Here is a 25,054-nt window from a genome sequence, read left to right on the forward strand (position 1 = left end):
TACCCTTGTATCCCAGGAATAAATCCCACTTGATCATGGTAAATGTATTGTTGGATTTGATTGTTTATTTTGTTGAGGATCTTTGCTTCTGTGTTCATCAGAGATATTGGCCTGTAGTTCTCTTTTTTTGTAGTGCCTTTATCAACTTTGGTACCAGGGTAATGCTGGCCTCGTTCTCTTTTTTTGTAGTGCCTTTATCAACTTTGGTACCAGGGTAATGCTGGCCTCATAGAATGACTTTTGAAACCTCCCTTCCTCTTCTATTTTTTGGAATAGTTTGAGATGAATAGGTATTATCTCTTCTTTAAATGTTTGGTAGAATTCACCTGTAAAGCCATCTGGTCCGGAACTTTTGTTTGGAGTTTTTTGATTATAGATTGAATTTCATTACTGGTAGTTAGTTTGTTCAGATTTTCTATTTATTCCTGATTCAGTTTTGGGAGGTTATATGTTTCTAGAAATTGATCCATCTCTTATTGGTTATCCAATTTGTTGACATATAATTTTTTATAATACTTTCTTATAATCCCTTGTATTTCAGAGATGTCAGTTATTTCTCCTCTTTCATTTCTGATTTTGAGTTCTCTCTCTGTCTCTCTTACTCTCCCTCATTCCCTCCCCCCTTCTGTCTCTCTTCTTAATGAGTCTGGCCAAAGTTTTCTCAATTTTTTTTTTTTATCTTTTCAAGAACCAGCTCCTGTTTTCATTGGTCTGTTATATTGTTGTCTTTTTATATTCTATTTTATTTCTGCTCTAATGTTCCTTCTACTGGTTTTGGGTTTTTTTTTGTTCTTTTCTAGCCTTTAAGTGTAAGGTTAGGTTGTTTATGTGAGATTTGTCTTGCTTCTTGAGTTAGGCATATATTGCTATAAACTTCCCTCTTGGAACAGCTTTTGCTGAATCCCAAAGATTTTGGACTGTTGTGTTTTCATTTCCATTTGTCTCCATGTATTTTTTTATTTCCTCTTTGATTTCTTGGTTGACCCATTTATTGTTTAGTACCATGTTATTTAACCTCCATGTATTTGTGTTTTTCCATATTTTTTTCTTGTGGTTGTAGAATTCCAGTTTCATAGCATTGTGGTCAGAAAAGATGCATGGTATGACTTCAGTCTTTTTTAATTTGTTGAGACTTGTGGCCTAATACATGATCTGTTCTGGAGAATGTTCCATGTGTACTTGAAAAGAATTGTGTTCAGCTGTTTTAGGATGGAATGTTCTGAATATATCTGTTAAATCCATTTGGTCCAATGTGTTATTCAAAGCCACTTGTCCTTGTTGTCCAAAGTGTCCTTGTGATTATGTTTGGATGATCTATCCATTGATGTAAGTGGGGTGTTGAACTTCCCTCCTATTCTTGTATTATTATCAATTACTTCCTTTATGTTTGTTATTTGCTGTATTTGGGTGCTCCATGTGGGTGCATAAATATTTGCAATTATTATATCTTCTTGGACTGTTCACTTTATGATTATGTAGTGTTCTTCTTTGTCTTGTTAGTCTTTGTTTTAAAGTCTATTTTGTCAGATATAAGTATTACTACCCCAGCTTTCTTTTCACTTCCATTTGCATGATAAAACTTCCTCCATCCCTTCACTTTCAATCTGCACTGAATCTGCATTCAATCTGTCTTTAGATCTGAAATGAGCCTCTTGTAGGTAGTGTATAGATAGGTCTTGCGTTTTTATCTATTCTGTCATCCTATGTCTTTTGATTGAGGCATTTACTCCATTTAAATTCAAGGTAATTATTGATAGGTATGTATTCACCACCATTTTGTTACTCATTTTATAGTTGCTTGTGTAGTTCTCTATTCCTTCTCTTGCTCTCGTCTCACTATTTTCTGGCTTTCTTTAGTGATATTCCTGGATTCCTTTTCTTTACTTTTTGTGTAGCATCTATTATTAGTATTTTATTTATGGTTACCATTAGTTTTGTACACAACACTTTCTGCATATAGCAGTATATATTAAGTTATGGTCACTTAAGTTTGAACTCATTCTTTACTCCTCACCTCACCCTTTGCCCCAAGTTTTAGGTGTATGTAACCATAGTTTACATCCTTTTATTTTGTGAATCCCTTGACTGATTTTTATAGATATAGTTAATCTTACTACTTTTGTGCTTCCTAATATTTTCTTACTCTTGCTTACAGTCTTTTCTTTTTTCTTTTTTCTTTTTTTTTAAATTTTTTAATGTTTATTTATTTTTGAGAGAGAGAGAGAATCCAAAGCAGGCTCCGGGCTCTGAGCTGTCAGCACAGAGCCTGATGCAGGGCTCAAACTCACGAACCACGAGATCATGACCTGAGCCGAAGTTGGACACTCAGCCAACTAAGCCACCCAGGCACCTCTACAGTCTTTTCTTTTCACATAAAGAATCCTCTTTAACATTTCTTGTAAGGCTGGTTTAGTGATGAATTCCTCTAACTTTTATTTATCTGAGAAACACTTTTATCTCTCCTTCTGTCCTGAGTGATAGACTTGCTGGATAGAGTACTCTTGATTACAGGGTTTTTTCTTTCAGCACTTTGAATATATCATGCCACTCCATTCTGGTCTGCAAAGTTTCTGCTGAAAAATCAGCTGATAACTTTATATAAACTTTATGGGACTTCCCTTGTATATAACTGTTTTCTCTTGCTGCTTTTAAAAATTATTCTTTATCACTGCTTTTTGCCATTTTAATTCCTATGTGTTTTGGTGTGGAACTCCTTGGATTGATTTTGTTGGTGTCTCTCTGTGCCTCCTGGATCTGAATTTCTGTTTCCTTCCCCAGATTCAGGAAGTTTTCAGCTATTATTTATTCAGATAAAATTTCTCCCCCCTTCTCTCTCCCTTTTCCTTCTGGGATCCCTATGTATGAATGTTATGCTTGATGATGTCACTGAATTCTCAATTTATTTTCAATTTTTCTTTTTCTTTTTTCTTTCTCTCATTCAGCTTGATTACTCTATATTACTCTGTCTTCCAGGTCACTGATCTGTCTTTCTGCTTCCTCTAGTCTTCTGTTTATGCCATCTAGCATAGTTTTAATTTCACTTATTGAGTTCTTCATTTCTTATTGGTTCTTTTTCATGTTTTCTGTCTCTTTGTTGAGGGTCTCACTGAGGTCTTCCACTCTTTTCTCAATTCCAGTGAGTATCTTTATGACCATTGAGTTAAATGGTTCTTTATGACCATTGAGTTAAAGATTCTCAATTCCAATGAGTATCTTTATGACCATTACTTTAAATTTTCTGTCAGACATATTACTTACCTGTTTCATTCAGCTCTCTCGCTATGATTTTGCCCTGTTCTTTCATTTGAGAGATATTCCTCTGTCTCCTCATTTTGTCTCTCTGTGTCTGTTTCTATGGGTTAGAAAAGTCAGCTACATCTCCTGCTCTTAAAAGTAGTGGCCTGTAGTGTGTTGTCCCCTGTTCAACAGAACCTGGCGCTTCAGAGTTGTCTCCTATGTGTGTTACATGCACCCTACTGTTGTGGCTGAGCCATGTTTGCCATCAGTCGGCATTGGTTCTTTTTTCCCTATTGTGGATGGGGTTTGGTCCCTGTGTTGTTAATGAGCCAGTCTGGGGCTACATTGGGCTTGAGTTGAGTCAGACTAGGTGTTTTCCAGAGGTGTATAGCACCAACCTGTAGGGTACTCTCACTGTGTGGTCCCCTGGGAGGCTTTTGTTGTTGGGTGGGACCTGCAGTCAGATCATATACCTGCCCTCAGCAGTTGAACTGGTATGTGTGATTTTCTTCCCCATTTACTCCAGGAAGGAGGCACTTTGGGGTGGTGCTGGCCCCTGTCAGGGCTGATTGCACACTGCCGTGCTTGTGGTACTGCTTTGGATGGACTCCTGCTGAGGATGTGTTGGGTGGGCTGGATCTGTAAGAGAACACAAGGGCAGAGGAACCATGCTAGCAATTTCATGCTGGTCCATTGTTGAAGCAGTGCTATTTTGGTACCTCAAAAGTTTGCAGCTTTAAGAGAACTGGGAAGCAAAACATTTGTTATGCACAGACATATAATTTCTTTGAGACAGTGATTCCACCACCTTTAAGTAGTGTTTTGAATGGAAAAGATCAAAAAGTCTGGCAGGAGATTCTGATAATAGGAAGATTCTAAAAGGGTATAGAACTTGCCTGGCTATTTGACTTAATGACACCTGCAAAAGTTACCACTAGATAGCAGTAAAGAAGTGTCTATATCAGGAATCCATTTGATGTTTAAGTCCCTCACAGGTGAAATTCTTTAATGGATTACTTCTCAAAAAATCTGGAAATACTTCCATTCCCAGCCCATATCTCTGCTTAAACAATTTTAGCTCCAAACAAGCTTCTCTGCAGGGAAGGTATTGTCAGATAGAAAGCATTTATGGCAATAAGTCAGTATTACATTATTTGAATTTAAGGGATCCCATAAGAATCCCATCGGAGTTGTTCAACTATCCATTCATCCATCCAACAGTCTGTCAAATACGATGCAAACAGTTTTCATGGAGTAGAGCAAAAGCTAGATTGAAGTAGGTTAGACCAATTCTCAAAATATGGTTCTCAATAAGGGTACTTTGATAAGCTGCAAACTTGTTCCTATTGTATAAGTTCTTTATCCAATTCCAGTGGTAAAGTTTCATACTTCTTTACAGATAGGACTATTTATTAGTAAATAGTTAAAGAAGAGTATAAACAGATTAATGAAATCTCTGTTTCTTTAATTAAGAATTAAAGAGGGGCGCCTGGGTGGCGCAGTCGGTTAAGCGTCCGACTTCAGCCAGGTCACGATCTCGCGGTCCGGGAGTTCGAGCCCCGCGTCAGGCTCTGGGCTGATGGCTAAGAGCCTGGAGCCTGTTTCTGATTTTGTGTCTCCCTCTCTCTCTGCCCCTCCCCCGTTCATGCTCTGTCTCTGTCTGTCCCAAAAATAAATAAACGTTGAAAAAAAAATTAAAAAAAAAAAAGAATTAAATCATGCAGCGTTTGACAATAAACATGCACAAAGGTAAATAGTTGAAATCCCCAAAATTGTCAGAATCAATGCTATGTTAGTAGTTCATGATTAAATTTGATTTGTGTTGGGGCGCCAGGGTGGTTCAGTCGGTTAAGCGTCCAACTTCAGCTCATGTCACGATCTCGCGGTCCCTGAGTTCGAGCCCCGCGTCGGGCTCTGGGCTGATGGCTCAGAGCCTGGAGCCTGCTTCCGGTTCTGTGTCTCCCTCTCTCTCTGACCCTCCCCCGTTCATGCTCTGTCTCTCTCTGTCTCAAAAATAAATAAATGTTAAAAAAAAATTAAAAAATTAAAAAAAATAATAAATTTGATTTGTGTTAAGGCTTTCAAATAATGAGAGGCTCACTCTTTAGTTATAATTTTCTTTATGACTTATTATCAATTTATTTCATTGTGTGTTAATGCTACTATGTGTATTCATGCATATTTGCATCAATATTCTGTTCTATTCTTTTTCTGTAGCTAGACTTGATCCATATTCATGTCAAATACACTTCTGTTGCTAAAGCAGTTGTACACAATCCTTAAAACGTCAAGTAATACTTATTTCTCATCACCACATTTTAAAAAATTGTTCTTCTTGGGGCGCCTGGGTGGCGCAGTCGGTTAAGCGTCCGACTTCAGCCAGGTCACGATCTCGCGGTCCGTGAGTTCGAGCCCCGCGTCAGGCTCTGGGCTGATGGCTCGGAGCCTGGAGCCTGTTTCCGATTCTGTGTCTCCCTCTCTCTCTGCCCCTCCCCCGTTCATGCTCTGTGTCTCTCTGTCCCAAAAATAAATAAACGTTGAAAAAAAATTTTTTTTAAAAAAAATAAAAAATTGTTCTAATGAATATATTTGGGATCATAGAGTATGGCTCCCTCTGTTGGAGCATACATATTTCCACAGCCATGCATGTCTGCCACATATCAGCTAAAGATAAAAGGAAAGGAGGAGAATGCATCATCCAAATTCTGTTCCGCTAAAAAGTGGGAACTACTAGGGCAGCTGGGCTGTGAAGTACTTTTTTCAGTCAAATAGGTCGTGTTCAAAAGTTTGATCAAAAATAAGTCATTTATTACAGCATGGTCTAGACAACTTTTAAGAAATTTGGTCTAAAAATAATGAAGAGAAGGAAAGCTGGTATAGCTAAAGAAGAAAATGGGGGTTTGAGGATAGCCTTCCTTTGAGAAGATAGAAGAAATCTGAACATGTATAAGCTTAGAGGACAACCATTGTCAAGCAGGAGGCTAAAGAGGCAGGGTAAGGGAGAACAAAAGGTGGAGCAGGATTCCCAGAGGTGGGTCAAAAAGTCATCAAATGCTCAAGAAAATGGGATCTTCAGTATGAAATCCTTAATGACACAAAATAATCACGAGCTACTCACTTTAATAATTTAGAACAAAGTACAAATGAAATGTTATGGGTTTTGTTACAGTGTGGCAGTGTTCATTATCACTTCCAATGAACCGTTGGTAAAATCTAGCCCTACATAAAACACTAAATTTTAGAGTTAAAAATACCAATGAATAATTTGAAAATATATGGTAAAAATTTCCTATTTTATTGGGGCATCTGGGTGGCCCAGTGGGTTAAGCATCTGACACTTGTTTTTGGCTCGGGTCGTGATCTCACAGTCCGTGAGTTCGAGCCCCACATGAGGCTCTGCACTATCAGCTTGGAATTCTCTCTCTTTTCCTCTCTCTCTCTGCCTCTCCCCTTCTCACTCACTCTTTCAAAGTAAATAAAGTTTAAAAACATTTCCTGTTTAATTTTGAAGTAATATTCAAATAATGTTTTCTTTTTTCCCCCCCAGATTGGACTCCTTCTTATCCTGAGCCAGTGTACATCTCAACAGGTCTAGAGATAGAACCTCTTTATCCAAACTACAAGGAAGATACTGTAGTTTATCTAGCTGAAGATGGTGGGTACATAATAAAACATGTTGCTATAAAATATAATTTGGTATCTATATTCATCTCTTAATTATATTTGTTTTGCTGTTTATAATGGAAACTGCAGAATACCATGAAGTCTCTGTCACCATCAAGATGTTTGGTTACAGATTGATTCAAGTGTGGATTTAGTGCTAATTATATTCTTGAAGGTGTACTGCAGTTTATGCAAAGTTGCTTTAAAAAAAAAAAAAACATAATGCCTACTAGAATGGAGAATTATATTTAAAAGGAATTATGTTCACATCACCTTTCAAAGAGAAATCCAGTAGAGTATTCTGCAACTATTGTTGCCTCTCTGTTGATAGCTCATGTTCGTGAAATCTTTCAGATGACTTTATTTTCATTTCATGCCAGTTTGATGCATTTCTTGAGATTGCATCTTTAAAAGGGGGAAAATACCCCACACTGCAAATAACATCTAAGATTATACCTCAGGAAAAGTGTTCTGAACAGTCAAGATCAATATTTGTACTTTGAGAACTCTATTCATGCAAAATCTCGTATCTGCTTTACAATAGTATGCTAATAACAAAACATAGATGTCTCAGCGTATATGCCAAACTGTGTTGCTCCTAAAGCACCATGTAAGGAAATATGGGATTCCTGCACAGTTTCACCATCCAAGTTCTATATCTTAGAGCATATATTAGAGATAACTTCAGGAAGCATATGTATTTTATTTAAAGGGCTGGCAAAACAAAAATGTACAAGGATTGTTTCCTATACAGTAAACAATTCTATAAATCATATACTCACATTATTTTTTAAGAACCAGAGTAAAGACAAGCATCTCTGATTTTTTTTAATTTCAAATATTTACATGGCTAACCTGCCTTAGAACTTCCACACATAACTTAAATGTGATCTGATAAAATATTAAAATAGTTGAGGTGAGTCAATCAGGGTCTTGTCAGGAACTGAATAGCATACTGGGAGTAATTTAAGAAAGTTTAATGAAAGTATAACTTACCAAAGTGTGGACAGACTTAAGAGAGACTCACAAGGGATGGTAAAGCAACATAAAACTGTCAAGAGAGCAAAATCATTGTGTGTCCTAGGCCTGAAAGAGTAAGAGGACAAAATAGTTTTCAGATCTGTAGCTATAGGAAAGAGAAATCTCCAAACAACAAGGTGCATAGAATTCTGGGTTCATGGTTTTTTTTCTTCTAAAAATTTTTTCTTTAAAATGTTCCATTGTCTTGTGACATCTTTTGTCTTAAATAAAAAGTTAGCCATAATTTTTATCATTGTTCCCTACATATATATAATGTGTCTTTTTCTCTCTGGCTGTTTTCAGCAATTTGAGTATGATCTGCCTAGATTTGGATACCATTATATTTGGATACCTGCTTGAAGTTTGCTGGACTTCTTTGATCCATAGGTTAATAGAGTTGGATTTTTTTTTTTCAAATTTGACAACTTTTCAGCCATTATTTATTCACATATTTTTTCTGTATTCTTTCTCTTCTGTCCTTTGGAATGCCAATTACACATATGTTGGATTTCTAGCTATGTTCCACATGTCACTGGATCTTTTTTTTTTTTTTCTTCTCTGTCCTTAAGTCTGGATAATTGTATTTATCTGTTTTTAAATTTACTGCATCTTTCTTTTGCAGTATTCAATTTTTCTTAAGCCTCAGGAAAAGTGTTCTTAACAGTCAAGATCGATATTTGTACTTTGAGAACTCTAGTAATGCAAAATCTCATATCTGATTTACAATAGTATGCTAATAACAAAACATCTTTCTTAAACCCATCTAATAAATCATTAACTTCAGTTATTGTAATTTTTATTTCTAGCCTTTTCATTTGGTTCTTTTTTTGTAGTTTTTCAGGTTTTTTTTCAGATTACTTGATCTGTTTGTTCATTATCTCTATCTTTTCCTGTAAGTCTTTAGATATATATTCAGAGTCATCTGTTAATCCCAACATCTCGGTTATCTTGGGGTTTGTTGAAAATTGTGTGCGTGCGTGCGTGTGTGTGTGTGAGACCATGGATCACATTTTTCCTGCTTTTCTTCATGTTTCATATTTTTTCCTAATCATATGCAGGACGTTGTGAAAATATGTTTTAGAAGTCTGTATTATGTTCTTTTTAAAAATTATGCCACAGTTCTGGTAGGCAGCTAAATTGCTGGCATATCATTTTGCTTCTTTCAGGCTTGGTTTTATTTTTTTATAAGGGCAGACTTTTGTAAGGGCAAAATTTTTATTTTGTCTTAGTCCTTCAGTTAGTCCTAGGTCTTGGTCTTTACCCTTGGATGTGGTACATATGCCTAGTATGCTCCCTTTCTTGAATCATGAAAGAATGCTTGAGATGCCCCATAAAGTCTTTCCATTCCGGATAGATTAGAATTACAGTATATTCTAGAATTGCATATCTCAGCGCCACAGTAACATTTTCCTATCTTAGTCTTATCTTGTGCTTATACAGCCAAGCCCTCAGCCATGAAGGGAACCACCAGGGAACCACCATGTAGACTTTTGAGGCCCTCCATCTATGTAGCTTTCATCTCTCTGGTGTCCTGTCTCATAAATTTCCGTAGCCCCAAGCAACTGTCTTGCCTCCTCAGCTCAGCAAGACTGTTAGAGTATTCTTAAGTGCCACCTTCTTAGGATGTAGTCAGAAAGTATTCCCAGGAAGAAAGCCAGGGTTAAACATGGGCATACTTCATGTATTTATCTTCTTTCAACTATTATTATAGTTCTAGTCTGTGTGTTATCCAAATATATGGAAACAGCTCATATTTTTTTATCCAGCTTTATAGTTATTTATAGTGAATGGGAAAGTTCAGGACCAATTACTTCATAAAAATTAGAAGTAGGATAAATACTTTTAATGTGACAAATACATGAATTTATTTTAGGCATTGCTTTTCTAGTCTGAAAATTCTTAGACTTCAACAAATCTGTATGTTAGTGTCAAATTACTTTAAAATTTTAAATCCTTAGTGACACTTCAGTTATACTGTGGCTCCAAACTCTGTGCAGAATAATCTGTGTACTTTAGACATGGCTTGATACCTTTATGGTCTTCTTCTGTCATCAGCTTACAAGGAGCCCTGTTTTGTGTATTCCCGAGTAGGGGGCAACCGAACACCCCTGAAGCAACCTGTGGATAACTATGACAATACTTTGATGTTTGAAGCAAGGTTTGAGAGTGGAAATCTACAGAAGGTAGTCAAAGTGTAGGTTTTAATTATTTTTATTTGAGGAGCTGGACCTTCAACTATTTATTATTTTCCGTATTAGGTACATTAAAGTTTTAGTATTCATTAATGAACTGTAATTCCTTGAAGTATAGATGCCAATTAGAGATTGTGAAGGGGGTATGAAAGGTTCAAATTCTGGATTCAAATACTATGAACTTAAGCAGATTTCTGTAGTGTACATTTTTAATATGCCAGTATGAACTGTCAGACAGACACACACACACATACACTCACACTGCTTCTCAAATTTTTTACTGGAATAGTGTTTGAGATGAGTGTTCTATAAAATATGTTTGGGAACATGCATGCTATCCAAGAGCATTCTTTAAAAGAATTTTTACTATGAAAATATTTAAATACAGAGAATAATACAGTTCTCTATTAACCATCATACACCCATGACCTAGATTCATCAGCTCTGGTTTTGCATCCTTTATTTCACCTATTTCTCAATCACTATTTATAACACATACACACACACAGTAAGTACATAGTCCTGATAGAAGAGAAGGTTACTTGGCAAAGAAAAGTCACAAATAACCCAGCAAGATTGTGTGTGTGTGTGTAAAACAAATGTGCCAGTAAAATTATTTTTACCTTTATTTAAGTATCCATAGTGATTAAGTACGAGGGATGCAAATAGTTACCAAAAACAGTCCCTAAAGAGTTTTCAAATTTTTTAATGTATGTGGTTGTATTAATTTATATGTTTTAAACTTTTCTCAATGATAGTATTTCAGATCTCTAGAGTTTCAATCTAATAGAAAAAGGAATATGTATCTGAAGTAAAAAAAAAAAAGAAACAATGGACTTTAAGTTTTAAGAGCTCTTTAATCATTTCTTTTATAGGAAATGTAATCAAGGTAAAATACAGAATTTTTTTATCAAATGCCCATTTTAATGTGCTCTCTTGAATTACAAAGAAATAAAAAGGCTTTAGAGAATTAGCACAGAAGCAATTTCATATCCAGTAAGAACATTTCAAAACTTTTATCTTTTACAATTACTTGCTGTTGGATGCTGCCTAAATAGTTTCAGGATAAAAGGCTCTCAGTGAATAGGTAAAAGTAAAATAATTTTCCTTATGTAATTTAAATTTGAATGTCATTTTTACATGTTTCTTTTTCCTTTTTATGTATTAGGGCAGAATATGAATACCAGTTGACTGTGCGCCCTGACCTCTTCACAAATAAACACACCCAGTGGTACTATTTCCAAGTCACTAATACTCAAGCAGGAATCGTCTACAGATTCACTATAATCAATTTCACTAAGCCTGCTAGTCTTTACAATCGGGGTATGCGCCCACTGTTTTATTCTGAAAAAGAGGCCAAGGCTCATAATATTGGCTGGCAGAGAATAGGAGACCAAATCAAATATTATAGGAACAACGAGGGACAAGAGGGGCGCCATTATTTCTCTCTTACATGGACATTTCAATTTCCACACAACAAAGATACCTGCTACTTTGCTCACTGCTATCCATATACTTACACCAACCTGCAAGAATACTTGTCTAGTATCAATAATGACTCAGTACGGTCAAAGTTTTGTAAAATACGTGTCCTGTGCCACACAATTGCTAGAAACATGGTGTATGTTTTAACGATCACTACTCCTGTGAAGAATGCTGACTCAAGAAAGCGAAAGGCTGTGATTTTGACTGCAAGGGTACATCCAGGGGAAACCAACAGCTCTTGGATCATGAAAGGCTTCCTAGATTATATTTTAGGAGACTCAAGTGATGCACAGTTGCTTCGGGACACTTTCATCTTCAAGGTGGTACCTATGCTGAATCCAGATGGTGTGATAGTGGGAAATTATCGTTGTTCCTTAGCTGGACAAGATTTAAACCGTAACTATACATCTGTCCTAAAGGAATCATTTCCTTCTGTTTGGTATACCCGGAACATGATCCGTAGGTAAGATAAGCCTCAAATTACCTCTCTGCTTGTTTAGTAAACTTGGAAGTGAGAATTTGGTTACCACAATCCCATTCATTTTACCCTAGCTTCTTAAGATAGTTTAACTAATTGTTTAACTATAGCTACTTAATTTTTTCTCCACTCTTTCCACTCTTCTTTCTGGCATTATGCCACTGGATTCACTATCCTTTTCTTAAATAATGAATAAATTTCTAGAACATTTTAGTGGCTTTGTGAAACTAATAGTTAAATTTGCATATCCCAAATCTGGTTTCTTGCTAAAGGTAGCACTGATGTTTACTTCGGGATGCTTGAATCTCTTACATGTGAAAATTAGTTATATGTCATAGGGCCTCCTGGCACTATATTGATCATACATTGCTCTTTGATGAGCCTTTTTTTTTATTAAGTATTTTAACTCTAGTATAGTTAACATATAATATTATATTAGTTTAGGTGTACAATATAGTCGTTCAACAGTTCTATACATTACTCAGTGCTCATCATGATAAGTGTACTCTTTTGACTATCAGGTTGCATAGTTATTGCAATTTTGATGAATAATAGTGTTTATTTCCCCCGGAAAAGAAATGAACAGCTTTAAATTTTCCAAAGAATCCAGAGCAGCAAATGCACATAATATTTAAATTTTTGTTGAATGGGTGAATTCTTTAATAGATTCAGTTAATAACAATCAAGAAATAGGCATGTGCTAGAGCAGAAAGATTTACTGGAGTCAGAGAACCCCATTCCAAGTCCAAAGCCTCTTGACTTTTTTGGTTAAGAGTGTGGAGTGGAGTTACAATATCAGATTGGAATCCTGGTATGCCATTTGCTGTGTGGCCTTGAGCAATTTAAAAACAAATCTAAAGCTTGGTTTTCTCATCTATAAAGTATATAGATGTGGTAATAATAATACTTACTTCATAGGCAGGAGGATTAAATGAGAGTGTTATTTAAAAAGTGCCCAGATGGGGAGCCTGGGTGGCTCAGTCGGTTAAGCATCTGACTTCGGCTCGGGTCATGATCTCACGGTCTGTGAGTTCAAGCCACGCATGGGGCTCTGTGCTGACAGCCTGGAGCCTGCTTCAGATTCTGTATCTCCCTCTCTGCCCCTCCCCTGTTCATGCTCAATTAAACATTTTAAAAAATTATAAAAAGTACGCAGAATAAAATATAGAACATTGAAAGATCTAAGTGTTTTCAGTGTTAGCTCAAATATAAAAAGAAAAAATTGATAATGAATCAGATATAGATGTAAAAACTCTTGGTAAACTATTTAGGATTATTCAAATATTTACAATAATAAGTACATTACAGAGACTTTATATCCTTATCCCACTTTGCTAGGGCCCCTAGTGCAGGTACAAGAACCCTGTTTCAAGGCTGAGGATGTCAAGGGTACCTCCAGTCCATCAGAGCTGCTGACAGGCTTAGGATGGCCCCAGTTATCTCAGTTCAGCATCAACTTTCACTTCCGTGTTAATCCTTTTATCTGCTTAGGCACAAAGGGACTAAGGTGCAGATCCCCACCAAAAGGACTCAAAACTCTGTTTTCATACCCCTCACAGATGTGGTCTCCAGGATTCCCTGCAGTTATCTGAGAAATATTAAGTGATTAAAAATATAATAACCTATGACGTCCTTTTTCCCCTGGGGATAACAAACAATAAAAAGAGAGCTAAGTAATGTGATGACCCTGATTGGATTCTGGGACAGAAAAGACATTCATGGCAAAACCAGTGAAATCCAAATAAGGTTGGGAGTGTAGTTACTAGTCGTATACCAATGTTGGTTTCTTCATTTTGAACACTGTACCATGGTTAAGTAATTTGTTAATGGGGGAAACTGGGTGAGGAGTACATGGAAACACTACTATTTTTGCAAATTTTGGGTAATCTAAAATTATTCTAGAATTTTTTTAAAAAATCATAAGAAAGGATGCTGATTAGAATATCTATAGTATCTGCTTAGTGCTCTTTGACATAAAGGGTCCCTGGTCCAACACAAGATGGATTATAGGCCAAGGCCCTTTGGCTTGTCTCTGTAGAAAATACTTTAAATGTCTTAGTTCTTCTCAGGTTGCCTTGTAAGAAGGTTAAGGCAGGAATCTACTAAGTTTCAGAAAGACTTCCAAGAAGGAAAACTACCTCAATGCAATTGATCATAGGCAGGTAAGTAGAATAAGAAGTCACATATGTGTGGGAAGGCAAGCAGCTATAAATATATCTAAGATTTCGTATAGTTAAAGAATATGAAAATAAGAGAAAGTAGTTTTAGTATAGGTTACTTAGTATACATTACTTAGAATATCTTAACCTGTGGGTAAGAAAAAAGACCCAAGATGTTTCTCAAGTGATTTAAATTCATGTAAAATTTAGAGAGACCCTTCAGAAGTAATGACATATCTTTGAGAATTAGTTAGAAGTTTGTTTTAACTTACATATAAGAAACTGAAAGGTCATTGAAACTGGGAAAATGTTTGTTCCAAAATGTTTAGTGTATTTCATATTTAAGGCCCTAACTTGATATTCTTGTTTTATAATCTACTTCGTTATCTAAAAACTTGTAATGATCATTTAGTGGCTTTCTGTCAGTCTTCCATTTTCCATTAGAATTTATTGGGCACCAAATGAGAAAAGGGCAACCAATTAATACATGTAACAGACTTTACTTTGGGATTTCACTATAGTTTAAAGGAGTATTGTTGCTAATATAAGCTATGTTTTGATTTTAGGTTTTAATATTTTTGTTACAAAAGTAATATATTTCATATTACTATAAGTACCATTCATTACTATCATTTTGGTACTTACCCTTCCAGATATAATAGTATATGTGATTTTGGTTATTTAAGTGATAGAACACTATATAAAGTTTAGAAATATGGGGGAGAGGAGGCAAAAAATGCCCATCATCCTACCATCTTAACACCACTTTTTTTTTTAACCTTTTTAATGCCTCTTCATTAGTTATTTTCATCAGTTTGGAGGGGGCTATTTTTTTATAGCTTTAATACTCATTGAATGGCAAGTTTTACAAGCCAAGGATTGTGCTCCTAAGAAATGTGTAGTAATTCATTTGTTAAAAATTTACCAGAAAAAAAATTCAAACTTTAGTGCCATTTTTCTCAAAATGATATTTACCATTTTTTTAAATTTTTTTTAATGTTTGTATTTATTTTTGAGACAGAGAGAGACAGAGCATGAGCAAGGGAGGGGCAGAGAGAGAGGGAGACACAGAATCCAAAGCAGGCTCCAGGCTCTGAGCCGTCAGCACAGAGCCCGATGCGGGGCTCGAACTCACGGACTGCGAGATCATGACCTGAGCTGAAGTCAGACACTCAACCGACTGAACCACCCAGGCGCCCCAGATATTTACCATTTTAATCAAGGGTTGTATAATAATTGGCTTCAGCACCAAGTTGTCTGGTACTCAGTTTTTAACAAATATTTGGGTACTTGTGTACATAGCACTGTTCTAGATGATTTGAAGCATTTCTTACCCATAAGGAGATTAAATATCAAAAATATAAAAAATTTCCAAGGCAAGTGTCAAGTAAATGGTACCAATATTATGTGCTACAGGAATTCAAAAAAAAGAAAAATCTATGACCCTGACTAATTAGGAAGTGAGACATGAAGTCAGCCTTGAGGGGCAGTATTTGCACATACAGAGATGAAGAAAGAAGACGTTCTAGTCAGAAAGAATCTCTGTGAAAGCTAATGGGCAAAGCTAGGAGTGAGCTGTTTTCTGTATGCAAGGGAAAACCAGAATAATAAAGCAGAGGGATCCTGTTGGAGAGTCTTGGGTGGAAGGTAAATCTTATCCTTATAATGGAAGGTAAACATTCACATTTATTAATGTATATAGTTAATAGGAAATTATTAGAGATGTTTTAAAATTGCCAATAGTGTGCAGTATGGATAAGAGAAAGAAGTCGAAAGCAAGGATGTAAGAAATTCTGTTTATTTGGATATTAGACTTGTAAATCCATAGTTCCACCCAGAGAAGAAAAATGCAGAGGTGAAATTTAGTAACTTCGTTCTTTTTTTTCCTTGGTAGATTAATGGAGAAACGAGAGGTTATTTTATATTGTGACCTTCATGGCCATAGTAGGAAAGAGAACATCTTCATGTATGGTTGTGACGGTAGTGAGAGATGTAAAGCATTATACTTACAACAACAAATCTTTCCACTTATGCTGAGCAAAAATTGTCCAGATAAAGTAAGTACCATTTAAGATTTTTTTTTTAATTTTTTTTCTTTTTTAACCTTTATTTATTTTTGAGACAGAGAGAGACAGCATGAATGGGGAGGGTCAGAGAGAGGGAGACACAGAATCTGAAACAGGCTCCAGGCTGTGAGTTGTCAGCACAGAGCCCGACGCAGGGCTCAAACTCACGGACCGCGAGATCATGACCTGAGTCAAAGTCGGCCGTTTAACCTACTGAGCCACCCAGGCGCCCCCCATTTAAGATTTTTAACTTTTCTTTTATTACATGTTGCTCATGTGAGACTGCAGAATAGATCATCTTAGTAAACTGCTTTTTTATTTATTTTGCCTGGTTTATACAATTGACCATAAAAAAGCAACTGTGGGGAATGTTTAATTTGAAATGTGAAGGAAAAAATGTGCCTTATCCTTCCATCTTAATGGTAAAAGACTAGTTTCCTCATAAGGTCAGGAACAAGGCTGGCATAGCCAGCCTTAACCCCTTCAATTCAGCCTTATACTGGAGGTTCTAAGTGCTGAAAGGCAAGAGAGAAATAAAAGGCAGACACTTTGGAAAGGAACAAGTAATAAAGATGACACAGTTGTCTTCATAGAAAATCCGAAGCAGTCCACAAAAAAAGTCCTCGAATAAGTGAGTTCAGCGATGTGCTACATGACAAGGTCCACCCACAAAAACCAGTTACATTTCTATAGACTCACACCAGACACTTGGAAACCACAACTGAAAATGGTATCATTTACTGTAGCTTCAGAATAAATTAAATACTTGTGACTGTAAAGGAATGATACAAGGGAGAATTTTAGAGGTGATGGAATTGACCTATATCCTGATTGTAGTAGTGCTTACACAGATCTCTACATGTGTTTAACTCAGAATGGAACACAAGTCACTTTTATCATAAAAAATAAAATTACAAAAACTTTTTTTTTGTACTAAAACATTTTATAGATATAACAGTCTTTTAGGACAGCTTTCCAGTGATCGATCTTGTGAAAATAAAGCATCCTTATTCTATTCAAAAAATCTACGTTAATTAGGGACACTTCGGTGGTTCAGTCAGTTGAGCCCCTGACTTGGGATCAGGTCATGGTCTCGTGACTTTGTGGGTTTGAGCCCCACATCGGGCTCTGTGCTCACAGCTCAGAGCCTGGAGCTTGCTTTGGATTCTCCCCCTCCCCACCCCCCCATCTCTGCCCCTCCCCTTGTTCACACTCTTGGCTTTCTCAAAAATAAACATTAAAAAAATTTTTTTAATCTACATTAATCTTTATTTCTAAACATATTTAAGCCCTTTCCTATAAGTTTTTTAAAGTATAAGATCTTATCCCAACAGTATCAAGAATTAATAGGTTTTGAAGGTATATGTTTTATATAGATTAAAAGTAAAATTACCAGCATTCAAATCTGTAGTTCTCAGAAATGTAAATATGTCATCCTTAGGAAATAAAAGCCCGTGAAACTTTAGAGAGAATTACTGCTTTTGCACTACTTCCTCCTTTTCAATCCTAGTTCTGAGAAAGACATTGTACTCAGAAAAACACATTTTTCTCATTTTTATTTGCTTATTTTTAGTTTTCATTCTCAGCTTGCAAGTTTAATGTTCAGAAGAGCAAAGAGGGAACAGGAAGGGTGGTAATGTGGAAAATGGGAATCAAGAACAGCTTCACCATGGAGGCTACTTTTTGTGGATCTACCCTGGGTAAGACCAAGTGTTCTCATTCATGGCTGTCAGAGCTTCAAACCAAAGAGTCATTTTTAACATAAGATTAATAGTGTAGACAGTTTGATAGTGAGCACTTTCTTCCTACTTAGAAACATGCTGGTGTCCAATCAATTCTCTAAACAGGATGAATTAACAAACTACCACTATATGCATCTCCATCTCATCATTTTCCCTTTGTTTAGAAAAGGGAGTTTTAGCATATAGATAAAATACCTAACTGGTTATTTCATGAACTAAGTTTTGATTGTTTTTGTTATGTTTTTAAGAAAGAGTCCTTATAGATGACTCCTGATTGCAAGAAAAAGCAATGTTCATACTTAAAACATCAGGATAGACATGTCTTTAGTGGATTTGCTATCTGCAAGTCAAAATAGACTGGGTTTGTTGGGGGTTCCTTGGGGGGTCAATTTATATTTTAATGGAAGCACTTGTTTCCTTTAAAAATAAAAGTGTGGGGGGGCACCTGGGTGGCTCAGTCAGTTAAGCATCTGACTTTGGCTCAGGTCATGATCCTGCGTGAGTTCAAGTGAGTTCAAACCTTGCCTGCATCAGGCTCTGTGCTGACAGCTCAGAGCCTGGAGCCTGCTTCAGAATCTGTGTCCCTCCCCTTCTTGTGCTGTCTCTCTCTCAAAAATAAATATTTTTAAAAAATGTTTTTAAAATTGTGCTCTGTAGTTACATTTAAGAAATCTTTTGGTTTACCCTTAGAATATTCCATATTAAGATAATGGTTATGTTTTTAGAAAATTTATTGACTCAAAGGAAAGTGCTAGAAACCCACACATGTATTTCTGGTCTTTAAAGCACCTTGAAACTGATATAATGGTATCTATGATGATGAAAACATTAAAATATTTACCCAAGTTTTTCTCTAAGTGATTATGAGCATGTTTATAACTGATAACCAAGTATTCCATATGTTCTTATTAAATATTCTTCAGCCCTACAACATAGCCTACTATGTGTTAAGTCAGCTTTGATCCAGATGTGGAGAGGGAATGAAGGAAAGCAATAAGCTGTTAAATGACTTGCCCTGGAGAAGCAAATCCAAAGGACAGGAGATGGAATCTGACCAGAGGTTTTATTTATACTCTGTGAAAACACAGAACGTAAGCCTGCCTGTTAAGGACAAATGGTGGTTAAACTTATTGATGTTTTAGGTAATAAACGAGGTACTCATTTCAACACTAAAGACTTGGAGTCGATGGGGTATCATTTTTGTGATTCTCTTTTGGACTATTGTGACCCAGACCGAACCAAGGTAAGCAAAGTCCATTTGGTAATGCTTCAAACTCCACTTTATCAGATAACATAATCTAACTAAGGGCCTATAGCAGTGTTTTTCTTTTACTATCCTAACAGTGTTTGGGGTTTTTGGTACTTGATGTCCTCATAGTTGCTGTGCCAGGTATCTATAAATATTCAATTAGTTTAATTAGGAAATAAAGTTAATTTATAATTAATTTATCATTTTCCCCTAGTACTATCAGTGCCTGAAAGAATTGGAAGAGATGGAAAAACATATAAATTTGGAAAAAGTCCTTGAGGATTCAGATACTTCTCTGAAAGAAATTGCATTGGATCTAGAGTCTAGGTAAGTCAAGATAGTGGATGTAATATAACTTGTGTTTTACTATGCCCTTAATAATAACTGTAGGATATAAAATTATCAGTCTCAACTGAAAATCCCAACTATAGGTAGAGGAGAGAGGGAGAGAGACAGAGACAGAGCGTGAGTGGGGGAGGGGCAGAAAGAGAGGGAGACACAGAATCCAAAGCAGGCTCAGGCTCTGAGCTGTCAGCACAGAGCCCCACGCAGGGCTTGAACTCACGAACCATGAGATCATGACCTGAGTGGAAGCCAGACGCTTAACCAACTGAGCCACCCAGGTGCCCCTGTAAACATTCTTATAATTAGAACCATTTCTACCGTTCCAATAAGATAACAGTTTAATAAAAATAACAGTTGAAATTTTAAAATGCCACCAAAATATTATTGTTTTAATATTTATAATATATAATTAATAAGTTACTTGTAAATATAAAATATAATTATAAATATAATAATTAAAATAATTACTATATCAGAGTTATTTTTTTTTAGTAGCCGAGGCTCTGACAGTTCAGAATCCAATGAGTCTCAGACTTACCTTCTCAAATTAACTTCTCAGGTATGATTGAAAATTTCTGCCTATGGTATGGATATACTAAATAGGTACTCTTCTCATTATGACTAATAATCAGGCAAAAAAAAATGCTTGCAGTTGTGTAATTGTGTAACAGTAATTGTTATTTTCTGATTATGTAACATATCTTTAAATCATAGAATTTTCTAACCTTAGGATTTTTAACACTCTTACTTTAAAGATCCAGAGAGATTACTTCTCAAAAGCCACTTGTTAACAACTTGTTAATACAAATTAACCACTTGCTAATGAGAGTTGGTACCATAACATACATCACATGCCTGCAAATCCAGTGTTCATTTATTCATTTATTTAACAACTATATATTGAGCTTCAACTGTGTGCTGGGGATAGAGCAGTGAACAAAAAATGAGACAAAAATCCTTCTCTTTCATAGCTTATATTCTACTGGGTGGAAATAAAAAATAATGATAAGTAAAATATATGATGTGCCTAATATGTGATAAGTGCCTAAGGAGGAATATAGAGTGGGAGGAGGAGAAGGAAGTTTAGGTGGTGTTATGGACTGCTTATGTCCCCACCAAATACTACACATGTTGAAACCCTAACCATCAATGTGATGGTGTTAGGAAGTGACTAAGACAAACTAAGACACTACTCTCTTAGTACCGAGTGTGGGGTGCTATTGTAACTAATACCTAAAACTGTGGAAGTGGCTTTGGAACTGGATAACTGGTAGAGTCTGGCAGAGTTTTGAAGTGCATGTTAGAAAATGCTGATATTGCCATGAAGGGACTTCTCAAGATGATTCTGGTAAGGACTCAGAAAAAAGGGGAGCTGTAGAGCAAGTTTCCATCTTAAACACACACAACTAATAGTGTATAGGACGTTGGTAGGAATCTGAATATTAAGGGTGATTTTCATGAGATCTCAGACAGAAACGAACATGTTACTGACCAATAGAGAAAATTTAATCCTTACTATAAAATGGTAAAGGATTTGGCTGTATTGAGTTTGTGTTCTATAGCGTTTCATGGAAGGTAGAACTTGTGAGTGATAAAATTGGAGATTTAGCTGAAAAAGTTTCTTTGTAAAGTGTTGAAGAGCAGCTTGATTCCTCCTGACTGCTTATAGTAAAAAACAAGGAGAGAGAAATGAAGAAGGAATTGCTAACCAAAAAGGAACCAGAAGGTGAAGATTTAAAAAATTCTCAGCCTACCCATGTTACAAAACAATAGGAACGTGTGTTCAGAAAAGAAGAGTAAGAGTGTGGGGGATCAACTGTATGATAAGGAGATTAGTGTGGGTATGAACCACAGAACTAATCAACCACCCCATTAGGAAGACTGCCAGCTTGAACTGAAGGGGTTGGAGACAGGACAGAATGAAGGAAGGCTATCAGACTGCTTGAATTTTACAGTACAGTACCATAGATCTATTTGTGAACATGTACTCTTCTTCAAGACAAGGGGGAAAAATGGCCTCAGAGGTAACTAAGAGATCATCAGGGCCACTACCACCTGGATTTCAACAGGATAAACAGCCTCTAACAGAGGCCATGAAGGCAAGCTGCCTCGAGCCATGACCTACATTGTGGGCAGTGCCCTAGCAGAGAGCCAGGCATTAGCAGCACCCTGCCAAGCCGTACGGGTGATGTTGCCACTCCAGTAGGTCCAGAAGGCAGTCCATTGAACCAGAGAGGATTATTCTTGAGCTTTAAGATCTTGTTGAATTTGCCTTGCTAGATTTTTCTATGTCCTTACTGGCAACCCAGCACTCCATCCTTTTCTGTTTCTCCCTTTGGGAATGTCTGTCCTATATCTGTCCCATCACTGTATTTTGGAAACCTTTAACTTTTTGGAATGGAATGGGATGGAATAAATGTATTTTGCATGTGAGAAGGACCTGAATTTGGAGGGCTCAGAGACAGAGTGCTATGTCTGAATAATTCTATCTTCCCCAAACTCATATGTTGAAATTATAATGCCCAATATGATGGTACTGGAAGGTGGGCCCTTTGGGAAGTTATTAGGTCATGGGGCAGAGCCCTCTGGATTAGTGCCTTATTAAAGAGCTCCAGAGAGATGCCTAGCCCCTTCTACCATATGAGGATACAAACGAGAAGTTGGCAGCTCAAAAGAGAGTGCTCACCTGACCATACTGGCACATTGACATCTACCTTCCAGCCTGAAGAACTAGGAGGAGTAAATTCCTGTTCTTTTTAGCCACACAGTCTGTGGTATTTTGTTATAGCAGCTGAAATGGAGTAAGATGGATGTTGTATTAGTTTTCTATTGCTGAGCAACAAATTTCCCCAAGCAGTTGCCCAAAACAACAGATACTCATTTTCATGCCATTTCCATGAGACAGGGACTCAGGAGTGGCTTCACTATGTGCTTCTGTCTGAGGTCTCTCAAAAGGCTGCAATGAAGATGTTGGTCAGGTGGTCTCATCTGAAGCCCTGACTGAGAAAAGATCCACTTTTAAGCTCACTTACATGATTGTTGACAAAATTCAAAAGCTGTTCTTCAAAAGCTGTTGGGCTGAAGACCTCAGTACTGCCCTTATTGGCTTTTAGCCTTTAGTATCATATCCAATAAGTCATTGCCAAATCCAGTGTTGTGAAGTTTTGTCCTGTTTTCTTCTAAGAGTGTTATCCTTTTGGGTCTTACATTTAGGTCCTTGATCTATTTTGAGTTAATTTTTGTGTTTGGTATAAGGTAAAGGCCCATTCTTTTGCAAGTGGAGATACAATTTTCTGAGCACCATGTGTTAAAAAGACTGTCCTTCACCCATTGAATGGTCTTGACACCCCTGTCAAAAATCATTTGACTGTATGCAAGGATTTCTTTATTGGCTCTCTATTCTTTTTCTTTGGTCTATATGGCTATCTTTATGCCAATGCCACACTGTTTTGATTACTGTAGCTTTGTAGTAAATTTTGAAATCAAAGTATGAACCCTCCAATTTTGTTCCTTCCCCACTGCCACCCTCCCCCCCAGATTATTTTGGCTATTTGGGATCCTTTGAATATTGGGATGGATTTTTCTATTTCTGCAAAAAAAAGTCATTGGGATTTTGATAGGGATTGCATTGAATCCATAGATTGCTTTGGGTAATGTTGATATTTTAATAATATTAGGACTTACATTTCATGAATAAGAGATATGCTTTCATGTACTTATGTCTTCTTTAATTCCTTTCAACAATGTTTTATAGTCACTGTAGTTTTTTTGTACAAGAAGATGAAGTTTTCTTTCACCTTCTTGGTTAATTCCTAAGTATTTTATTCTTTTTGATGCTATTGTACATGGAATTGCTTTTGTAATTTCCTTTTCAAGTTCTCTAATTGTGTATAAAAATGCAGTTGATTTTTGTGTGGTAACTTTGTATCTTGCTGTATTGCTGACTTAATTTATTAGTTCAAACAGGTTTTTTGTGGACTCTTTAGAGTTTTTAAAATATAAGATCATATCATCTACAGAGATCATTTTACTTCTTTCCCATTTGGATACCTTCTATTTCATTTTTGTGCTTAGTTGCTCTGGCTATAATTTCCAGTATTGTGTTGAATAGAAGTGATGAAAACAGACATCCTTACTTGTTCCTGATCTTAAAGGAAATGCTTTCAGCATTTCACCATCAAACATGTCAGCTATAGTTTTTTTTATTGTGTTGAGGTGGTTTCCTTCTATGCCTTGTCTGTTGGGTTTTTTAATCATGAAAAGGTGTTGAATTTTGTCAGATGCCTTTTCTGCATCGAGATGTTCATGTGAGGTCTTTTCCTTTATTATGTTGATGTGGTGTTTTACGTTCATTAGTTTCTTACGTTTGAACCATCCTTACGTTCTGATCAATTGGTTATGTTGAACCATCCTTACATTCCAGGAATAAATCCTATTTGGTCATTGTGTACAATCCTTTTAATATGCTGCTGATTTTTATTTGCTAGTATTTTGTTGAGGATTTTTTGCATTAATGTTCATAAGAGATGCTGATCTATAAATTTTTTTGTTCTTGTAGTGTCTGTCTGGCTTTGGGTATCAGGATAATGCTGGCCTCATAGAATGAGTTAGGAAGTGTTCCCTACGCTTGAGTTTTTTAGAAAGGTTTGAGAAGTACTGATGTTAGTTCTTTAAATGTTTGGTAGAATTCTCCTGTGAAGCCATCACGTCTACAGTTTGTGGTTGGGAGATTTTTTTATTGCTGATTCATTATCAGTTATAGGTCTGTTCATATTTTCTATTTCTTTGTGATATAGTCTTGGTAGGTTTTGTGTTTCTAGGAATTTGTCCATTTTATCTATATTATCTAATTTGTTGCTATATAATTGTTAATAGTGAGTCTTAATAGGTAAGTCTTAATAAGTAAGATTTTAAAAGCTAGCTGTCTTACAGAGTATCTGATCACAACAGGATGAAACTGTATTATTAACTGCTTTGTTTTTCTTTATATGTATTGGAAAACAAAAAGTGCTCTTTAAAACCATTGCTACAGTGATATGCTAGCTTTTATAATTGCCTGTGTTCAGATCTTTATTTCTCCCTACAGATTCAAGTTAGTTTCCAGTGTCTTTTCACCTTGTAGGACTCTCTTGAGCATTTCTTACAGGATGTGTCTAGTGGTCATGAACTCTTTCAGCTTTTGTTTATCTGGGAATGTCTTAATTTCTTCCTAACTTTTGAAGGACAATAATGCCACTTTTTAAAAGCACTTTGAATGTATTGGTTTATGGTCTTCTGGCCTCCAGTTTCTGATGAGAAATCTGCTAATAATCTTATTGAGGATTCTTCCATGTAACAATTTGCTTTTCTCTTGCTACTTTCAAGATTCTCTCTTTCTCTTAGATTAATTACAATGTGTTTCATTGCGGGTTTTTGAGT

At 36.2% G+C, this 25,054-nt stretch overlaps 1 protein-coding gene and 1 long non-coding RNA gene across 2 annotated transcripts in view; one reads left to right on the plus strand and one right to left on the minus strand.

The window, feature by feature from the left end:
• AGBL3 (AGBL carboxypeptidase 3) overlaps positions 1-25,054 on the plus strand; it is a 70,499-nt gene that overhangs the window by 12,433 nt on the left and 33,012 nt on the right. Inside the window, exons 5-12 of the mRNA XM_047095331.1 lie at positions 6,785-6,892; positions 9,976-10,114; positions 11,281-12,060; positions 16,129-16,291; positions 17,874-18,000; positions 19,185-19,285; positions 19,506-19,618; positions 20,129-20,195. Coding sequence (XP_046951287.1) covers positions 6,785-6,892; positions 9,976-10,114; positions 11,281-12,060; positions 16,129-16,291; positions 17,874-18,000; positions 19,185-19,285; positions 19,506-19,618; positions 20,129-20,195 — 1,598 coding nt within the window. The remainder of the gene's footprint in view (positions 1-6,784; positions 6,893-9,975; positions 10,115-11,280; positions 12,061-16,128; positions 16,292-17,873; positions 18,001-19,184; positions 19,286-19,505; positions 19,619-20,128; positions 20,196-25,054) is intronic.
• The window catches only part of LOC124523556 (uncharacterized), a 73,956-nt gene continuing 51,700 nt past the window's right edge, over positions 2,799-25,054 (minus strand). The window contains exon 3 of the long non-coding RNA XR_006965029.1: positions 2,799-3,876. This is a non-coding gene — a long non-coding RNA (uncharacterized LOC124523556). The remainder of the gene's footprint in view (positions 3,877-25,054) is intronic.

This window comes from Lynx rufus, unplaced genomic scaffold, assembly GCF_022079265.1.
Source record: "Lynx rufus isolate CCGP_SWC_20201006 ecotype Redwood Valley unplaced genomic scaffold, mLynRuf1.p SCAF_4, whole genome shotgun sequence".
NCBI lineage: Eukaryota > Metazoa > Chordata > Mammalia > Carnivora > Felidae > Lynx > Lynx rufus.